The sequence below is a fragment of the Coffea arabica genome, chromosome 3e (genome assembly GCF_036785885.1).
Source record: "Coffea arabica cultivar ET-39 chromosome 3e, Coffea Arabica ET-39 HiFi, whole genome shotgun sequence".
NCBI lineage: Eukaryota > Viridiplantae > Streptophyta > Magnoliopsida > Gentianales > Rubiaceae > Coffea > Coffea arabica.
Window position 1 is genome coordinate 8,048,088 of NC_092315.1, and position 15,404 is coordinate 8,063,491.

General features: G+C 33.2%; 2 protein-coding genes and 1 long non-coding RNA gene across 8 annotated transcripts; all 3 read right to left on the reverse strand.

Annotated features, from left to right (window-relative positions):
• Nucleotides 1-6,220: 6,220 nt before the first annotated feature.
• On the reverse strand, nucleotides 6,221-10,469 carry LOC113736685 (uncharacterized). 6 transcript variants are annotated; one of them, XM_072084647.1, is made up of 6 exons: nucleotides 10,241-10,469; nucleotides 9,633-9,802; nucleotides 8,706-8,824; nucleotides 8,310-8,604; nucleotides 6,955-7,078; nucleotides 6,221-6,817 (listed from the first exon to the last, which is right to left on the reverse strand). In XM_072084647.1, the coding sequence occupies exons 4-6, from the start codon at nucleotides 8,480-8,482 to the stop codon at nucleotides 6,761-6,763; spliced, it is 354 nt and encodes a 117-aa protein (XP_071940748.1). In that variant the 5' UTR covers nucleotides 8,483-8,604; nucleotides 8,706-8,824; nucleotides 9,633-9,802; nucleotides 10,241-10,469; the 3' UTR covers nucleotides 6,221-6,760. The 6 variants fall into 6 exon arrangements, with proteins under 6 accessions (XP_071940748.1, XP_071940750.1, XP_071940749.1 ...); XM_072084649.1 differs by lacking the exon at nucleotides 8,706-8,824 and having other exon boundaries at nucleotides 8,310-8,665; nucleotides 9,633-9,796; XM_072084648.1 differs by lacking the exon at nucleotides 8,706-8,824.
• A 2,576-nt stretch (nucleotides 10,470-13,045) lies between these two features.
• On the reverse strand, nucleotides 13,046-14,575 carry LOC113737265 (uncharacterized). The gene is made up of 7 exons (XM_072083680.1): nucleotides 14,547-14,575; nucleotides 14,292-14,421; nucleotides 14,052-14,203; nucleotides 13,839-13,959; nucleotides 13,511-13,700; nucleotides 13,338-13,400; nucleotides 13,046-13,257 (listed from the first exon to the last, which is right to left on the reverse strand). Exons 1-7 carry the CDS (start codon nucleotides 14,573-14,575, stop codon nucleotides 13,163-13,165), a joined length of 780 nt encoding a protein of 259 aa, XP_071939781.1. The 3' UTR covers nucleotides 13,046-13,162.
• Nucleotides 14,576-14,707: 132 nt separating this feature from the next.
• LOC140038628 (uncharacterized) lies at nucleotides 14,708-15,157 on the reverse strand. The gene is made up of 3 exons (XR_011842204.1): nucleotides 15,103-15,157; nucleotides 14,910-15,006; nucleotides 14,708-14,808 (listed from the first exon to the last, which is right to left on the reverse strand). It is a non-coding gene; the product is annotated as an uncharacterized lncRNA (long non-coding RNA).
• Nucleotides 15,158-15,404: the final 247 nt, after the last annotated feature.

Here is a 15,404-nt window from a genome sequence, read left to right on the forward strand (position 1 = left end):
ACATACATGTATAAAACATTATTGTGTATATAACATATTTGATAAAATTTAAAAATGTAACATTATACACTAAAAGTACTTTGGGTTAATTTAAACTACTTAAATTAGTATATAGGTATGGTTGGCAATTATATAAGGATAGCAAAAGTTGACAAGTACATACAAGTAGTAGATAGGCCTCTTGGTATTCCTTCAAACTCCATTTCCCTGTTAGGTTGATTAGTTGTTCTGACATTTCTTTCAAGGTTTTCCTAAAATAAAGTGTAATTAATAAAAGATAATTTCTATGTATATATGCTATATTAAAAAAAAAGTCCTTCTCAACATATGGAAAATTTTACCTCCGTCCCAAAACTATTATCAGAAAGAGAACTTAAATCTACTACTGAGAATACACTATCAGAACCAGTGTCCACAATGATGATTTCATGAGCTCCTGGAGGAGGATAATTGAGATCCCAATGGAAAGGCATCTAGATAATACAATGATGAAAGATAATAAGTATACAATAAAAATGACATGAAATATACAACTCAAACATGCGAACTAAATTAAAATGCAGTACTTCTTTATAATAAGCTACTAGAAACTTGGATTTTCATCTCTTTTTTTTTTATGTAACTAATTTAAACATAAAAGAAGTGTGAAGAACATAGTTGTAAGAAGGAGATAAAGAAAGTTAACTTTGTATGAATAAAAAAAATGTATGAAGCTATTCTAGCAAACAGCATTAGTGAAAAAAAAAATTAAAAAGTGCTATACCAAAAATGGGTTTACTCGTGATTACAAAAAATAGTGATTTTTGATAAAAACCCAATTTGAGTACAATTTTCCTAATTTCAAAAGCATATATTTAAGATTAAACTTATATTATTAAAAATTCTTGTTAGGAAAAATAAGTTTTTTGTTAGAATATTTAGAGACAAAAACATGGTGATGCGCATAGTAAGGGATTTCAAACTTACCCTTCTTAAGAACAATGAAATGGAATAAGACCAAAAGTCCCCATCTTGCTTTACTAATAAAAATATTAAAATGTACTAACTCTAATTTACGTAAACTCCATACACATAATTCAATAGAATAATTCATAAGACTATCATTATGTATTAGGTGTCAATTCTTATTAAATAAAAAATATAAGCAAATATAGACTATCTTGAGAAAAAATTCTATTTAAATTTCATATTAAGTGAATAATAAAGCTCAATCATCTAGCCATTTGTTTATGATGGAATTAGTTAATTATTTAGGATGTGTAGTTCAATCAAATTTTAAATAAATGTGTTCACATCTCATATTTGAGTGTATTGGTATTTTTATACTTATAGACAACTAAAACTCTCTTTTATATATATATACATGTGTGTGTGTGTGTGTTAACTATAATGGCACTCGCATCAATGTATAGCTGTACATTAAATTCAATAAGTACATTTTTTTCTAAAGACAATAAATCTACATTTATGATGCATCTCAATGTGTTTTATTATGTACTACAATCAAATTCTATATGCTATTATACTTTTTAGTTAGAGATCTACTAGTGCATATATACGAAAATTCATGGAATAATATATCATTCTAGTAAAAATAGAAAAAATTGATTAATGAGAAGTAATAGAGTACCTTAACCTTTTTGCAGCTTTTTATCTCTTCTACCTGAAAAAAAGAATTAAAACTAGTTAAAGAAAATTATAAAAATATGTAGGATTATAAAATAAATACTCTGAAAGTCCTGAAAAATGAGAAAAAGCACATCATATCTAATGGGTGTTAGAATCATATAAATTGTATGTAAATAAAACATAAATTTGAGAGAAAAAATCTAACAATGAATTGCAAGCTTGAGAAAATAGAGACCTTTTGATATGATACAAATTGATTGAGGACAATATAGGGGCAAAATCACTCAAAAGAAATTCAAGAAAATATATGTTACATACTTGAATTAGAATGCAGATCTAGAGCAGAGATAGCAGGAGCACATTCAAATATCAAGGGCTTTAAAGTGCAATATGTATAAGACAATAGAATTAATTACATACTATATTAGCTCATAAAGCTGGTGCTGATATGTATGTCAATAGTCAGACTTTGGTTTTTAGTAACACAATCAATGTACAGATAATAATAACAAAATTTTCCATTTTTGCATGAAAATATTATAGTACAATTAGGATTAATTATATTTTGCCCTCTTAAACTTAATATATATGCAAATTGTTCCCTAGAATGACTAGTCAAAGTCAAACATTATACATAAAGTTCTCATTTGAAAATTCAAAAAGATGATGGCAATGTCCAAATTTTTTAGCTACGTTTTTGTTTTGGTACATAGGAGGTCTTGAATTCCGAAATTCTTATTTACAATTCCTCCCATCTTACCACCTAATCCAACCTCCGCCTTTAATAAATGATGACAATGTCCACATAAAATTTTTGTATGGACACTATTACCCTCCCTTTATGTAGGATATCCAGCACTTGTTAAGAGGAAAAATATGGGTTTCGCAAGTTTAGATAACCCACCTATCCCCTACCTAGTCACCTAAAAGCTCACCCTGCCCCGCCACGTCCCCCGCTACCTCCATCACTTGACTTCAATCTTGCTACTATTTTTTTTATGTGACTTTATTTTATATACGTATAAAACTAATAAAAGAATTACTAATCATTCCTTTGAATTTTCTAGAAAAAATGTAACATGAGATAAAGTTTAAAAATTATTTTGATCTCGTGAATCCGTTTCTCTATATTTAATATTATATAAATTCTAAATCAATTATCATTATTTTTTATAAACAACATGCCATAACAAAAAAAAAGATCTAACAAAATTATCATTTTACCACAAAAAAAATAACAAAAATATTGTATTATATTATATTATCACAAGAAAATATCATATTATTCATTTCATATTACATATATATATAATTATATTTTATTATGTATTTTATATTATATTATGTGTGTGTGTAAATTAAGGGTGGGAAGTAGGATATGAGATGAGGCAAGGGTATCTTTCCTCACCCCGTTTAAAGCAGGCGAGATTTGCTCCCCACCCTGCATTTTACCCCGGTCTCCATTGTGATCTCGAGGAAAATGGCACACTTAGCTTACATTATATAAACCAATTAATGCGTTAATTAATAACAACATAGTATAGGGAATCTGGTTATATTTTTAGGCTATAAATGTTAAAAAGAATATCATAAAACTACTGTTGGATTCTTGCACCACTCCTCTTTAATGTCAATAACCAATTTGCTTAAATCCATGAAGTAATTGGTTGGATCCTATAATACTGATCAATGACTTTATACCACATTTGCAGCTTATCGAATAGGTAAAATACACTTACCCCCTTGTGGTTTAGCACTTTTACACATAGTTCCCCCTATGGTTTCAAAAACTATACATAACCCTCTTATGGTTTGGATTAAAATGTCAAAATGATAGAATTTGCATTCCATAATGGAATCGACTAAACTGTCAAAAGTACCCTTATATAAAGTTGAAAATTATTTATTAACCATAAGAGTTATGTATTTATTTTGAAAACTATAATGGGGTTATATGATAAAACATAAAATCATATGGGGTTAGAGTGTCATGTATATTATGTTTATATATTTTGGTCACTTCAACCATTTTAGTTTTTAAATAAGCGTAATTTCAACATTTTCATGAGTTTCGTTACAAATGATCATTTCCGTTATTTTGACTCTAAGTTTTTTTCAATTGCTTGAGTTAATAATTTATGGTGACTGAAGTTTGGGCTTTTTTGGTTGTTGTAACACATAATTTTGGATTTCAACAAATCTGTAGTGCATCATTAGTAAATCACAAAATGACTATCACTCAATTTTTAGCTTGTATTCCACATGTAAATCAATTAGCTTGGGGGTAGTTTTGGGGATATAAAAGATAATTTTATTCTCAGTCATTACATAATAACTTGCGCAAAGTGTGTATATCTTAAGTCCATGGCAATATATATACATATACATATATATATATATATATATATTACCCAATCATCAGTGCAATGGGTAAAGTGAACGTATTTTTGAGTTAGGGGCAAAGTATTACTCTATCCCAAGTTTAGGGAGCAAAGTGTAATTAACCATTGTAATTAAATCAAAGGAACAGAAAAAAAAAATATTAACATGTCACTGTAAAACTAGCTGTTGATTTTTATAAAGAATAGTTTCTTTATTTTTATCCTCCCGCCCATCCCATACCTATCCCACACACAAATAGTAAATTGCAGTTTAACTCCCTGAAGTTTGGGTCTTGTAACACATTTTACCGTGCTAATCTTTAGAACTATACACAATTAGAAATAGTATCTCCAAAAGCTAAATATTACTCTTAAGGAAAATTTATTCTTTAGGCACAAAGTTATGGTGGACATGGACAAAAACAACACTTAAATGTAGTGAAAAGCCCACATATTGCCATTTGATAAATTAAGGGCAGAGTATAAACATGAACATACTGTAAAAAGGGATAAGATATAAAAATATTACTGGAAATCTCACCATTTGCAAAAGTAGAAGTATTTCTTGAAGTTTTCCCATGAATACATTTAATTACTTGCAACCGTAATCTTTGCGTTTACTATGCATTCACTTCAATTGCATATATTTTGGCTTTTTACAATTAATCTATTCTTTATTAAAATCTACATTGAGTAATCATTTATACGGCTATCAATGGGGTCGGGCCAATTTGAGTTCGGTCAGTTTGGCCTGAAAAAACCTCAATGAGTCTAAGTTTTAATTGGGTTGGACAGAGTTTGGGCCTGAATATTAGTCCCAAACTAATGTGAGTTGAGGTTAGGCTATACTACACTTAGGTTCGATTAAAGTCTGGTCCATATATGAATATAATTATATAAGTAAAATATATAATATAATATTTATAATTTATAATTATCCATACTATATATAAAGGGAGAGGAGGGAGTTTGGGATAAATAAAGATCTATCTCTTTCTAAATTATCCTTGATGATGAAGGAATTTTTGGTATAAACAAAGATCTTATCTATCTTTAATATCTCCCCACTACTAATATAATATTTTATCAAGTAATATGTACTTTTTATATTCTATTTTTCAACTTATTTAGTAAATATTAAGTTTAATTAGCAACTACCAATTATGGTTATACTACCAAATAACTATTTTTTATAACTTTTATTTTGGTGAATTTTTTACATATGTATTTTCAAAATATAAAACTAATTTTCTTGAAAATGTTTTCAATAAATATACTCAAAATATTTTACAAATATTTTTTCTAGTAGTTGAACATACATTAGTGTGTGCCTTGAATACTAGTGCATATTACAACATAAAATATTAATAATTTATATGTAAATTTGTATTGATTCATAATTATGAAATATATATTATATTTAATTATGAGTTTGGGTCAAGCCCGATTTGAGCCCAAATCTCATATAATAGTGCGAGTTGAGCTTGAGACTTTTAAATATGAGTCTAAAGCTCGAAAGTCCGAAATTTGAAAATTCATATAACTTGTGAATCGAGCTTGAGTTTGCTAAGCTCAACTTAAAAAACTCGATTGACACCTCTAATAATTTATAAGATCATTTTCCACGTTAATTGTAATATTTCATGTAATGTGTATGATAGATGTGGCAATATTTTAAAATCAAAAGAAAATAGTTTCATTTCATGTAACATTTTAATGTGGAAAATTACTTTGAATTCTGAAATATTTGTTTTTGTTTTTTCATTTAAGTTTCTGTAGGCCAAATACTTCTAATGTTTAAAGTATTTAATAAAATTTTATCTTCAATATAGAAATTATTTACATGTGCACACATCCCTCAAGTATGCCGCGGTGAACCGTGATTACACTCAAGGACTAAGGGGGGTCAAGTGTAAATAACCCTATAATAAACTTCCATCAACTTTTCTTCCTATTTTCATTCCACTACATTGTCTTTCCCTTAGAAGTTAATATTTTGATCCTTCTCGGTTTTTCTTCTTTGGTTTTCTTATGTATCTCATCACGCATGACCTGTCTTCTCTATGAAATGGATTGGGGGGTTTCTAGCGTCCCACTTTTTTGACTTGAAGCACAGAAAAAAGGTTCCACAAGAGTACAAAGTCAAATCCACTTCATACATTTATTTACAGTTCTAAGAAAATTATTGAGACAAACATAAAACCAAAATGTGGAGGGGAAAGACATGATCACAAACACTAATGCTATTCTTACAAAAACATCAGTTCACGTTGAGTAAGAAAATGTATAACTAAAAATTTAAATATTGATTCTTTATCTTTACCATCATATATGATGTTAGATTCCTACCAGCTGGTACTTGTGGACATGAGTGTGGTGATACAAGTCTTCAGCTTGCAGATTAAAATCAAAGTTAAAGACTAGATGCATCATCCTCTAAACAACCACACAAGCAAATCCCTCTGATAATTTCCAGTCAAGTTGAAGAGCTGGCAAATTCTCTGTGCAATCTCATGCCAATGAAATTTGTGACACTTGCCACAAACATGCCAAATGCACCAAAAATCAGCTGTGCAAAATGCTCTTCAACTATCTCACTTCTGTGGTAGCTTTCAGAAAGCAGAATACCATCCATAAATCCTATGCCAATGAAAAATTGGTATTTTACACTGAGCAGCAATTTTGCAACATGGCAATAAAAGAAAATGGTTAAGCATGATTTGATGCAGGCAAGCGGTCCTTGGATGCCGTCAGGCTGGTTCGTAAAGGCCTAACATGTGGCCGTCCAAACACCTCATAGCAGCAACCTGCCATAAACATCAAAAGACAAACTACTGATAATGTAGTCGTGACACTGAAACACATAGAATATAAACCTTAAACATTAAGAAAAACAATTTTCAACCAAGGGAATACATATGCAGCAACTCAGAAGTTGGTTCACCTTTCCATGAATCTCATATTTGATTGGACCATCTAACTCCGCACCCAAAGCCATTAGTTTTGTCACTGTACTACTAATGTCGGTTACTGTGAAGGATAGTAGTGATGAGTACCCCTTCTGCAAACTGTAAAACTAGGGTCAGCTGCCACTGAACTTCAAAGGCAGTGGAAAATCATGAACAGGAAAAACAATTTAAGGGGAAAAGTCAAAAGGTCTAATGTGTATATACCAGGATGGAAACACTCCCATCATATGAAAACAAAACCAAAACAAGATCATAGTTCTAATCTTTGAAAATATCAAAATAGTAGGTTAAAGCAACCTTCAAAACATCCAAGGCTTCCTCCTCCAGTGAAGTAGAAAGCAAACAAAGGCCCACCACCAAAAGTGATGTAATCCTGCCTAACTACTACCACATACAGGAGGATACAGTGATGTAAAAGTTTATACTGGTGCTAATCTCCTGTTCATACACTAAAGTTCATGACTGAAGTAACAGCTATTCTTTATTGCTAAATGCTCCAGTGAGTGAAAATCTCAACTAAATAACTGCTATACTAGATTCGCATCTTGCTTCAACTACTGGTGAAGATGGAAGGGGCACATCTGACTGTATCTTAAGGACTATCTCTTCTATCATGATTTTAAGTCTATTACATGTATACGTAAATATTTTTAGAAACTCGTTTGGATTGACCCACAGAAGTGTTACACAAGAAAATCATTAATCACAAGGTGTTCTCATAACCTCTTTCAAACCAAAAGCTTGATGTGTAATCTTCCTCACTGTTAACATACTTTATCTCAGAAGCTCAGACGAAAGAGATTCTGCATAACCATCTATCAGCAAAACTGTAAGCTTTTTTCAAAGATATACTGCATACTACCGTTAAACTCTTGCACTAATGGATAACAAAGGGATGACTGACTTTCTACATTAGACAGCAGAATAATCATTACTCAATCATGCATACCCTCAAAGTTGTACCTACATCTGAGGCAAGGTGCAAGTGACAGGAGAACTTGTTCTCTGTTTGATATTCAATTAAAGTTTACATGAAGCTTCATAACATGAACAGAACTTGCAGAGTTTTCCTCATCAGAATTGCATTCACTAACTCCTACTTCAGGATGGCATTAACAACCCATTCCCTCAGAGGAAAATAGAAAAGGATTTACAGATACTAAAAGCAATGTTTTAAAGTAATAAAAATTAAAAAAAAGTAGTCATTGTAGGGACTTCATTTAAAAGGCATGAGTAAGTAATGATTCGCCTGTTTTCTACCAGCTGGGAAAAATTAAACCATAAAAACAAGAAAAATGAGGAAGAGACCATAGAGTAAAAAGACAGAAACCTGGATGTGGGAGAGTGCAAAAGTGCAAGCTTGAGAGGGCCTGGTTGGAGTTCAAGTTCAGCCCAACGGAGAGTGCACACGTTGACGGTGAAGCCCAATCCCTCTGAGTAGAGCTTTGCTGCTTTTGGCACGTCCTTGTGTAGCTGCAGCACCCATCTCAGTGTGGCTGCCATTCTCTCAATCCGACGTGGATTAATAAGTGATACAGAGACTATTGTCACTCTCCTTTAATCCTCTGCTGAGCTAATAAGTATGGGGATACCATCTTTCAACCTTTTTCATCGCTTTAGATTGACTGTTTCATTTAACAAGTAAAATATTTCCTTCCCTTACATGCAATTTATCTGCCTGTCAAACTACACATCAAAAGAGTAGCAGTTATGGAACAAGTCAAACCTCAAACCAATTTCAAAATGGAAACACCTGGTTGTCCTCCTTTCCCCCTTCCCTTCCTCAACCTTTATCAGGTACTCGATCAACCAATGTGAAGTATAGACAATAAGGAACTAACAATTCTGAAAAAGAGAGACCACACTCCTATAACCTTAGATATAGACTTGAAATGAAAGATGGAGATAAGTTTCTCAATGGTTTCAAACTAACCAAGCCAATCAGCTAAATTTTCAAATGGTTTCTCATAAGTTTCTCAATTTAAAAACCACAAATTGCCTGAAAGCAACATCAGTCTCTTTCTAAAGGTACATCAACCACTGAGCAATAGATGCTCGATTTATCAGCTCAACTTAAAAACCACATAATCAACCTGAATGTTCCAAAGGTACATCAACCACTGAACCACCAAAAAACTTCAGAATGCAACTGGGCAACAAGGGATTTTGTTACACAATTTGCTCCCCCATGGTGCATGCAAGGACTAAAATAAGCGAACTTTTCATATTTTCAGAATCAGAAAATCAAAATAATTTTTTTTTTGAACAAGTGAACTTTTCATCGATAAATTCTTAATGGGTTCACAATCCACATGGCAAAGTAACAAAGAAAAGCATTTCACTCATCCAACCCATCAAAATCAAGAATCAAGCACATGGACTACATAAATATGTCTGACCACCACTTAATTCCGGGACCATATTGAAGACAACAGAAGCCCATTTTGCAATTGATGAAGATCCAAATGTACGACACTAAAGTTTCTAAATACCAAGAATAACAACAATTTCCCCAATAACTTTATCAAAATAACAGGACTGTTGCACAATGACACTGTAAATAGATACATTAACTCACATTAACAGAGTTTCTGAACAATATTTCAAGAAAGTTTATTGGAAAGCAAACGAGAAACAAGGAGAAAGGGCTTACCTTAAAGAAATCAAAATACTTATCAGTCAAAGGGGATAGAGACCACTAGATGAAAAGGGAAATGAAAGACGGGGCTTTAGCCTTCTGGGGATTGGGTGTATTTTTGCTGCAATGTTTTTCGACAAGTGATAATGCCACAGCATAAATCTTACTTCCGCAGCCACCTGTTGCTGCATTACAAAAAATACTCCTCACTAGTCAAATATTGTGACAAAGGATTGCATAAAGGATTTAAATTTTACATGTTAATACGGTAAAATTAGCTCCCTACCTCTTAAAAAAAAGAAAAAGAAAAAAGCCCTGAATGTTAAAACAGGGTTCAAATTCTGCTGGGTACAAATTAGCTTCCCGAACCCCTTCCCCACCCCCAATCGACATAAAGAAAAACAACTCATACCCAAAACTTTTTTTGATTTTTCTGCATGTTTTGCAGCAGCAAAGATTATTCCTTTGTACTCAATCCTTTTATCTATTCACTCATCGAAATGAAACCTCCATACTGATAACAACTGAATGTGCTGATTTTTTATTTTGGTTTACAAATTGCAGTGGATTTGAACATAAAAGTAGAACAATGGGCAAAGAAAATCAGAAGGGAAAGGACTCACCGTAAAAAATATCCAAGTTTGCCAACACAAGTTAGCCGCTTGCTTCGGATTATCTATGTTCAATAAATAGAACTAACTAATCCGGAGGAAAAGGCATCGGAAAATAAAGAATCGCCGAAGAGGAGGCAGATTGAGTCGACGATGGTGAGGAGTGTGGTGGGTCCCTTGAAATTTGATGATGTAATCGGTTTGAATTTTGACAAGAGAAGGGTTTAGTATGTGCAATTTGGAAATAATTATTAATTTTTATGACTATATTAATTTTATTTTTACAAAATTAAAATTTATATGAGTTGGTCATGAAAAATTTTGTAATTTATTAGTAATATTTTTCTTTAACACAGTTATAGTTAATTTGGTAATTACAATTTTTATTTAAGTAAAGGAGTTATAGGAGATTATATTAGCAAATGTAATTAAGTGGTTAGGATAAGATTTAATTTTTTAAGAACAAAATTGAAAGTTCAAAAAAGGACGCAAACTATTTACCCCAACTGCCATCTCTCTCCCTTTGTTGTTGTACTAGGAGATATAAACCGCGCTGTGCGCGGTGGTATAAAAAAAAAAGATGCCCAGACGAGCATATAACGCGGAAATTAAATATCGGACAAGTATATGATTTGTTAGACCAATGGTTAAATTTTTTTTTTAGCTTAAGAATAAGATATAGGAAAGATAGCAACTAAACAGAATACGATATATAATTGACATAATTTTCATATAAAGAAAGATCTTAAGAATAGAGCAAGATACATAAAAGGAAGTGGAATAGAGCATAGTTCTAGTACTCATCAACTACAAATTGTTCTCAAAGAGTAGTGTAATATTCATCAACTTAATACAGGCTAAGTTAGAGGAATAGTGAAATTAAAATGCCATGGATATTGTCTTTCAATGCCAGCTTCGTTGAATACGATAACACCAAAAGAGGTTGTTGATTGTGGAATAAAAAGTAATATGTCTCCCGGGCAAAGAGTATGTTCGGCTGCAAAAGTGGCCCAATTCTTGTCGAAGGATCGGTGTTTCATGCCAATGTAATATGCTTTATAGCCGCTTGTAAGAATTATTGTTGGTGTTGTGCCTTCATGCAGTCGAAGGTCGGCGTATCGTGGTAGGGTCTATTTTAAAAGAAAAAAAAATTTTTGTTAGACAACTGAAAAAATACATTTGTGAAGAAAATTGTATAAAGGAAAGTACTTACCAGCTTGTGCTGTGAGCGACTTGTATAAAACTGATAGAAAGAAACAAATGATGACCAATCATGCTGCAGAAACTGATTTATAGAGGAAGTGATAGTACATAAACAGGCATGCTGGTTGAACAAGAAAGCAGATGCTTCAACATTGGGTGCAATGCTCGGAAACATAGGCAAAGGAAGTGTCCATGGCATGAGAATATGTGATCGGGAAGTGCAGAAAGCCATGGAATCGTAGGATAAAATTCCTTTGATTCTGAGGAAGACCATGTCATTCTCGCGGATTAAATTAGTTGTACAGTACAATTCCCAACCTTCTTCAAAATATCCGTCCTTGATTTTAATGTTCCAGGAGCGAAGGCCATGGTATACCGTAATTGTCATGCCATCTTGGAGTCTAATTGATTCAAATAGATCAGTAGAGATTTTCTATAGAAGGGAAAAACAGGCAAGTAAAAATTAGTATGTGAGAAACAAATAAGCAAAAAAAGAAGAATTTTTTTTTGTTTAACCAACCTGTTTGGTTCTATCTGAACAGAAAAGAACAAAACACCATGGTCGCCCTATTGGTACGTTTTCAAAGAAAGTGGTGGCTGTATCTATAGACAAGGTTATAGCGTGAAACACAAAGGAAACGTAAAAGTAACTAATACAGAAGATGAAAGATATAAGTATACCAGTAGCTGTAAAAGCTTCAGGAGAAAGGTCGATTATGTTCTGCAGCCATTGGGTAATAGAGGCAAAGGAATATAAAGATGGCTCTCCTGTATGGTTTAGTATTTTTGGATAAGTCGAAAGGAATTTTTTTTTGATATAACACATGTTCTGTTCTCCAGGGGTTTCAACCATTGTTGCAGCATGGATTTTTGTTTTGTTGAAAGTGCAGAGAAAGAACCTGGTTTTGTTGCGGTGGGGAACGGCTAACCATTTTTTGAACGGATTCTTTGGCGTAGTCATTGGCAAGTCAGGAAGCACAATAGGAAGAAAACGTGTGGGGAAAATGCTAAGAGGTGATCCACAATAAGAGCTGCGGCAAGGCTAGAGAAATCTAAGCATGCAAAGTGCAGATGTTCAGACATTTGTGTATCCTTATATGCTGGAGAAGTTTTCTGTCTTCAATCATGGAATAGCAAGGAGAGAGTAAATATGGTAGGTGAATGGAAGTACAAAGGAGTAAAGTTGCAGAGGCGTAATCAATGGCTATTGATAAAATGGTGGCAGGTGTATTCAGCTGTATGGTGCTAGACCTGTAACTTAGCTGGAGGTGTCTCTGGCATAGTCACTGAGACAACAAACTGGCAAACCTATATAGAACATGGGTGAAAGTCCAAGAGTGGATCAACATTAACCATGCAAATGGTTATATCTATCATGTTTGGTAAGAACCAGGCACGCTTCTGATGCATTTAATGACCATCTACACTATTATATTGCAGTGGAGTAAAGACACAAGTACCTGCACCCCGGGTAAACAAAATCCTGGGAAAAACTACTTGTTTAAGATCTTCCAGAATACATTGACAAAAGAAAAGGCTAAGGCAATTCCATAGTTTCGAAAAAAAACTGGTAGACTGCAAACTATCCCTAATGCTGTAACACAAGTAACCAGATGCAATACGATAGGAATTTTTAGATAAACAATTTAGTGCTCAGCATTACGAGCTTAATAACAGAAGTAGTTTGAAGAGCCTGTCAGAGATTGCTTCACAACAGTTCCTAATTGACAATCATTTCTTGCGCTGCCTCTTTGGAGTAGTTTCCTCAGATTCATCAAGACTGCTTAGAAGAGAACGGCGTGTTCTAGATGGCAATTCTTCTTTGTCTGCAAAAAAAATATTTCGACATTCAAAACAATTATTTAAAGAAAGTGAGTTAATATACAAAAAAACAAGAAGTACATACCTGGAGGTGAAGCAACACAAGAAGGAGCCTGATCAGTAGTGATTTGAAGGTAGCTTTCATTGGCTTCAAACGGAAATTATAAGGACAGTAAAATTAGGTATTTAATATACGGAAGCAACTATATTGAAAGCATCATATCTACACCCAAAACATAAGAGCTTTAGGGAGTATACCAGTGCTAGCATTTGAACCACGATGCAACTGATTTTCAGCAGAGGTAGTCTCAGCATTTTCCTCAAAATAATACACAATAGTGTAACGCTGATACGATCCATCATTCTTGGTGCTTCCTGGTTTAAGCTGTACAATGAACATCTTATTCTTCAACTCTTCATGGAGCTTGGCTAAAGGTAGGTCTTCATTCTATCAGCCCAAAAACAAGAGGTTCGCAGAAGTTAGAACAATGATATGTCATGGTTTGATATATATATATATATATGTATATGCTCAGCTTCTAGGCATATAAGAACTAAAACAAGCAAAGAAAATGCGAATTCAGACCCTGTTGAAGTAATGCATTGCTTGTGAAGCAGTAAATCCTAGCAATGTCTCAGCTTGTTCACCAAAAATTGAAGCCGTAATAGTGTCAGAATGATCGGTCAGGTCAATATCAAAACGACATCTGCAATAAATGTGCGGCAGGGGGGGAATGAACATCTATGCATGAAATTCAGTAGAATAAAAGAAACTCAGAAACTGCAATAAATATCTTGCCTTGGCTGAGCAGATTGCTTTTCATTGCAATGGTTGCAAGTATAAGTGCATCCATAGTCAGCGGAAGTTAGACGCCGGCACTTTACACATGCCATATACCAATATTTTTGCAGTATGTGCTCAAAAGAGAACATGCACTTGACCCATGAAACCTTTTAGAATGAGAATATTATGACCTAATTTATAATAAACAGTAGAACAGAATGGAAAGTTATTCAATAAAAGACAACTGGAACTTACCTTTTCAGTTGGCAAAACATCTCTTATTTCAGTTAGTTTTTGCCGGGGGCCATAAAACATTTTAGGAGACTGGTTATTGTACGGCTTATCACGACAGAGGGCAAGTAGTTCCTTTTCATTCCTTGATGCCCTGTGTATATATAATAATAGAAATCGGAGCAGATAGATAATCAGAGGAAAAGTATTGTTTGAGAACCTAAATGTGTATCTGAATACTAATGCTCACCAATTTTTGAGACTTCTAGCATCTCTAACAGGGGGATCAACAACAATGACTGAGTCATTTCTTGTTGAGAGTGCTATTCCTGTTACAACAGTAAAAATACAGTGAGTTCAATTAGAAAAACAGTAGTTTCTAAGGATGAACAAAACAGATTAAAGATTCTGTGTACCATTGTATGTGACAACTTTAAGCCTGCGGCATATAAGAACTGGATGCTTGTTGTGGTGATCTGTAAGCAGCTTTCCTTCATTTTCAACAAATGTATTCCATAGAGATAGAACAGTAGGGACCATCCTAGCATTCAAAACGACAGCAAGGAATACTTGCTAGATAAGATTGTTAAATAATTTCTTATTGATGAATGGAAGATTATGGATTGGAGAGAAAATGTATACTCTTCATTCACAATGAGAAATCTCTGGACAAAGGATTCCTGTGAATCCCTTTTGATTGGAATCACAGGCATTGAGTCAACAACCACAGCCATAATATCTGATAAACATTGCAAAGAAGTGAGCAACTGGATTTTCAATCAAAGTTCTTGTATCGATGACATTGCAATTGATTAGAAGAAGAACGCATACTGACCAACAGTTTGTGACTTTGAATCAGCGTAACTGGCCAAGTCTTTAAAGCTTATAGGGGTAAACTCGTTAGTCAAAACACAGCTTCCCTGTTCACTCAGCTCCTCAACCACAGTTTTTGCACTTATTACCCATTGAATAGTAAGGCCATTAGTTTGATACTGTTCCTCAATTTCTTTAACATCGGCATTTGATATCAGATACTTCTTAAAAGTATGAAGCTTTGACCCCATCTTTTCAATAGCAGCATTAAACATAATTCCCTCAACTCTTGATCCCTGATATTAGATTAAAAAAAAATATGCT